The following is a 5,570-nucleotide window of genomic DNA, read 5'->3' on the forward strand; positions in this document are numbered from 1 at the left end:
GGTTCAAGTGATTCTCCTGCCTCAGCCTCCTGAGCAGCTAGGATTATAGGTGTCCGCCACCACACCCTGCTAATTTTTTGTATCTTTAGTAGAGACGGGGTTTCACCATGTTGACTAGGCTGGTCTCAAACTCCTGACCTCAGGTGATCAGCCTGCCTCAGCCTCCCAAAGTGTTGGGATTACAGGTGTGAGCCACCACGCCTAGCCTAGAAACTGCCAATTCTTAAGCAATGTAAGGGCATTTAGTATGTACCAGGCACTGAGCTGAGCAATTCAAATATAGAGTAAGAAAGAAGATCCTGCTTTACAAATAAATGGTAATAACAATAAATCCATAGCTTTTAATTCCAAGAATCTCAGCTGAAAAAAATACCTTCATAAAATTGTACAATTGGATTCATGAATATCAGTCATTGTGCTATTTTAGGATAATCCAAGTCCCCGTTGAGGTTACAACAAGACAAATATCTATTCTAGTAAGTCCCACTTGCTCAGCCTAGGCGGTCGCTCAAAATGTTCTCTTCACTGAGAATGGCCCAAGGGCCTGTTTCTCATACCTGAGCGACCTGACAGCAGATGTTGGCACAAACAGCGGGAACAGTGCCAGACTCGCACACACCAAGGCTTTGTGGAGAAGAGGGCCCACCAGGTGCGGCAAGGGATATGGGCAGAACTTCCTGGGAAAGATGGAAGGGAAAGCAAATGATAGGGTCTAAGAAGGTCCCTCCTACCTCAGACAAGCTGGATTTGAGGCCAAGCTCTGTCACTTACATCCTGGAAGTATGACTTGGGGGGTTATAGGACCTGTCTAAGGATCAGTTTCCTCATTCATAAAGGGGGTCTGTTATAAAAATCAAAATAGTAGTGCATGGGAAAATGTCTTGTGAAGTAGAACATACCATAAAATAGGAAGGATTATTGTTGTATTACTGATAGAAGTGAGGGATCAGTTAAGGGGAGGAACCAACATATACGGAGCACCTGGAGATTTACCCATGTTTCTCATCTAATCCTCCTTACAGATCAAAAGCAACACTGCCTTTAGTGTACAATCATTTCTACTGTGCTACTACCCCTCAGAAACTGAGGGTTAGTTGGAGGGGTTAGGTGCACAGTCTGAGGCCACACGGGAGTCTGGCAGAACTGCAACGTGAATCCAGGCTTGTCATGATTCCAAACTTTTTCCTTGATATTGTGGTACTTCCCAGGTTGGGAACCGAAAATTAGAATGGAGGGCTTGCTGGGCATCTGGAGAAATAGTGGGCGTGGGGAGGAGCAATGGGGCAGGAAACGCGACTCACCAGTGAAACTATCATCCTGAGGCACAGGGCCCAGTAGGGAAAAGAAAGGAGAGAGCTATTATTAGGACAGACTCCCATAAGGAGCATTCTTGGGGTCTTTGCTTCAAATCAGCGAATTCTGAGTCCCATAGCTAATAGCCCATACCCTCTGGCTCTTACCTTCCCAGCTCCACCCTGTCCAGGCCGTCAGCACAAAGGACCTTGGCTACCCCTTTGAGATTATGTAGAGGACACATCGAAGCTGCCACCAGAGCACAGGGACTGCAGAGGTAGCACAGGGCGGGCAGGGGAGTGGGGAGCTTTATAGCTGTGCTAGGCAGGTGTCCCTACCTGGCAGCAGCACCTTACCATGTGGGAGGCCAGAGGACAGCGGGTGTTCCAGTGGGGCAGGTGGGGACAGCCAATCGCAGCAGAGTCAGAGAGGTCGATGACTACCAGGAGGAAAGCCAGGAGCAGGGCTGACGGTCTGAAGCTCCCCATGGGCTTCTGTGCAATTAGGGCTCCCAGAACATGGCTGCATGGCCTGAAGGTGGGTGGCAGGGCCTTGCTGTGCAGCAGCGAAGAACACAGTACCAGCAGGAGCCCTCGCCCCAGCCTGCCCTGGCCCCGCCCTGCCTGAAAGCTCCTCCTTGATCCCAACCAGCCAGCCAGGCCACATTCCTTCCCCTCCAGGTGGAGGGACTGAGGAAAGCTTGTGCCCCCCAAAACCCTACTGCCCCCCACCTGAAAGACAAGGGGCTCCTGCGGTGACTGAGAAGTAACAGGAAAGGGACTAGCATCAGGTTGGGGGATGCACGCATTTCTTAGCCCCTCCTACTCCTGAAACACACTGCAGATCTGACCCACCCATCAGCACACTGTTGAACTTGTGTCTCCCACAGACATGTGCTTCACCCCCTCACTTAGAGAATTAGTCGAGCTCTTAAGCACTACTCAGCACTGGGTGCTGGAGATACAGAGGTGACTGAGGCACCATTTAGAGTGGGGAGGAAAAAAAGCACTCTAGGATGCACGTGAAACCCATATGTACCCTGGCTTCCCACCTGGTTAACTCTCAGGACTATAGCCAAGTTCTCTCTACCCATGAGCCAGGTCCAGCTCTTCTAGGCAAAGGGCTCCATACCAAAGGGGCCCCTAGCGTCAAGGACCCACTAGTCAGTACAGCCTGCTCAGGAAGCCCCAGAGCTCATAGCTGAGCCCTGGAGTGGAGGGAGCGGGCCCCACACACTGACCTGATTTCCTGTGGTTTCCGGTGCTGGAGAAAGGCTGACGAGGCTCCATCTTTGTGGGAACCCTCCCCATCATCCCACAGCTTCCTCCCACTCATGGAGCATTTGAGCAGCTTCAGCCCTCACCTTGGTAACACACACACTGGAAAGAAAGTTGGGGGCACACCTACCAGGTCAAAGATCTTTTTTTTTGAGACCAAGTCTCACTCTATCGAGATTATTTTTAGGCTGGAGTGCCGTGGCACAATCTCTGCTCACTGCAACCTCCACCTCCCGGGTTCAAGCGATTCACTTGCCTCAGCCTCCCGAGTGGCTGGGAGTACAGGTGCCTGCCCCATGCCTGGCTAAGTTTTGTATTTTAGTAGAGACAGGGTTTCACCATATTGGCCAGGCTGGTCTTGAACTCCTGACCATGTGATCCTCCCACCTTGGCCTCCCAAAGTGCTGGGATTACAGGCGTGAGCCACTGCGCCTGGCAAAGACATCTTGAGATTGTTATTGTCCCCTTGCAACTCAATCTAGACCACCTTTCAGTGGCCTAACCACAGCCGGCTTTCGACCAATTCTATTCTTGTGTTTAGGTTCATTGTCTGAAGGCTGCATCCTACCCATTATCCTAAAAGTACCCTCTAGCTTTTTGAGTTCATGAAAAGATAAAAACTCTTATCCTTTATGTTTCTCCAAGCCTAGTAAGGAAGGAGACCACTACTACTCCTGCTGCCCTCCTCCCTTGCCTAGTTCACAAGACAGGAGTAAAGGGAGAAAGAAACAAAAGTAAGATAAATAGCCAGACAACCTTGGCACCACCACCCGGCCCTAGGAGTTAAACAAAGTAATAATAATAACATCAACCCCTGGCCTAAACTACTTGTGTTATCTGTAAATTCCAGACACTGTATGAAAAAAGCATTGTAAAACTTTTTGTTCTGTTAGCTGATGCATGTAGCCCCAGTCATGTTTCCCATGCTTGCTCGATTTATCATGACCCTTTCACGTGGACCCCTTAAAGCCTTTAAAAAGGCCAAGTATTTCTCTCTCGGGGAGCTCGGCTCTTAAGACGCGAGTCTGCCGACACTCCCGGCCGAATAAAAAACCTCTTCCTTCTTTAATCTGGTGTCGGAGGAGTTTTGTCTGCGGCTCGTCCTGCTACACTAGCAGTAGGAGAAACATAGGGGGAAGTATGTGCTGTGTAATTGAATAAATGTCATGATATATTTCATCTATGTAGTTTATCTGTTTCACACTTCACAAAACACTTTCATATTTAATCCTCCTAAACCTGTGAGACAGGTACGTGATAATTATTGTTTTCATTTCATTAAAAGAGAGATAAGGAAGCAGAGGGATAATGACTTGGACAAGGTCAAAGTCTATAGCCCAGGGAGCTGCACTTTTGCTAGGCCCTTGCAACTCAATTCTCTCTCTTTTTTTTTTCTGAGACAGAGTCTCACTCTGCCACCGAAGCTGGAGTGCAAATGGTGCAATCTCAGGTCACTGCAACCTCCACTTCCCAGGTTCAAATGATTCTCCCACCTCAGCCTCCCAGCCTGGCCTCCCAAAGTGCTGGGATTACAGGCATGAACCACAGCACCTGGCTTTTTTTTTTTTTTTTTGAGATAGTCTTGCTCTGTTGCCCAGGCTGGACTGCAGTGGTGTATTCTTGGCTCACTGCAAACTCCGCCTCCTGGGTACAAGTGATTCTTGTGCCTCAGCCTCCCGAGTAGCTGGGATTACAGCTGTACACCACTATGCCTGGCTAATTTTTGTATTTTTAGTAGAGACAGGGTTTTGCCACGTTGGCCAGGCTGGTCCTGAACTCTTGGCCTCAAGTGATCCATCTGCTTCGACCTTCCAAAGTGCTAGGATTATGGGCATGAGCCACTGTGCCTGGCCCCAATTCTCTATCATCCTATGGTCTTCCCTCCCACAGCCTCATCTTCCTCTGTTCTTGGAACCCAAAAGGGTCTGCCTGACACAGACCCTAACACAGTATGCCTTTTGGCCTTGAAGCCCTTCTCTGCAAACAAAACAGTAAGATCTGAAAAGAGGAAAGGGTGGTTTGGCCATACTAAAAATAGGTTAGAGAACCTTCCCCCAAATTCTACCTAACAGTGGTTTAGATCTATATAAATAATGAGGTCTTTTTTTTCTTTTCTTTCTTTTTTTTTGAGACAGAGTCTCACTCTATCACCCAAGCTGGAGGACAATGGCGCAGTCACCACTTACTGCAGCCTCAACCTCCTGGACTCAAGTGAATCCTCCCTTCATAGGCACATGCCATTTTGCCTGGCTACATACAGGGTCTGGCTATGGTGCTCAGGCTGGTCCCAAACTCCTGGCCTCTAGCAATTATCCTGCCTCAGCTTCCCAAGGTGCTGGGATTACAGGTGTGAGCCACTGCACCTGGCCAATAATCAGTTTTCTTTTTTAATTTAATTTTATTTTTTTCTGAGATGGAGCCTTGCTCTGTCGCCCAGGCTGGGGTGCAGTGGTGCAATCTCGGCTCACTGCAAGTTCCGCCTCCCAGGCTCATGCCATTCTCCTGCCTCAACCTCCCAAGCAGCTGGGACTACAGGCGCCCGCCACCTCGCCCGGCTAATTTTTTGTATTTTTAGTAGAGACGGGGTTTCACCCTGTTAGCCAGGATGGTCTTGATCTGCTGACCTTGTGATCCGCCCACCTCGGCCTCCCAAAGTGCTGGGATTACAGGCGTGAGCCATTGCGCCTGGCCCAATAATGAGTTTTCTAACGCTGGAGGCATGAAGTGAGAAACTTGGTTCTATTCTAAAACAATCCTTCTTCTTTACCCTTATCTTCTGATCTCTCACAGAGAAAATATTGGTTAATTGCTCCTGGTTAAGGTATGGGAGGAGAAGCAGAAAAGAAAGAAATGGAGGCGGGGCGCGGTGGCTCACGCCTGTAATCCCAGCACTTTGGGAGGCCGAGATGGGCGGATCACGAGGTCAGGCGATCGAGACTATCCTGGCTAACACGGTGAAACGCCGTCTCTACTAAAAATACAAAAAAATTAGCCGGGCGT

General features: G+C 49.2%; 1 protein-coding gene across 1 annotated transcript in view; it reads right to left on the bottom strand.

Moving 5' to 3' along the window:
• Window positions 1-2,091, bottom strand: part of LOC105552803 (interleukin-17 receptor E-like) — a 12,376-nt gene extending 10,285 nt beyond the window's left edge. Inside the window, exons 1-4 of the mRNA XM_011998561.1 lie at window positions 2,025-2,091; window positions 1,650-1,824; window positions 1,302-1,317; window positions 558-677 (exon numbers count right to left, since the gene is read on the bottom strand). Of these exons, the coding sequence (XP_011853951.1) occupies window positions 558-677; window positions 1,302-1,317; window positions 1,650-1,824; window positions 2,025-2,080 (367 nt within the window). The 5' untranslated portion in view covers window positions 2,081-2,091. The remainder of the gene's footprint in view (window positions 1-557; window positions 678-1,301; window positions 1,318-1,649; window positions 1,825-2,024) is intronic.
• Between the last annotated feature and the right edge of the window lie 3,479 nt (window positions 2,092-5,570).

This window comes from Mandrillus leucophaeus, unplaced genomic scaffold (genome assembly GCF_000951045.1).
Source record: "Mandrillus leucophaeus isolate KB7577 unplaced genomic scaffold, Mleu.le_1.0 Scaffold576, whole genome shotgun sequence".
NCBI classification, from domain to species: Eukaryota; Metazoa; Chordata; class Mammalia; order Primates; family Cercopithecidae; genus Mandrillus; species Mandrillus leucophaeus.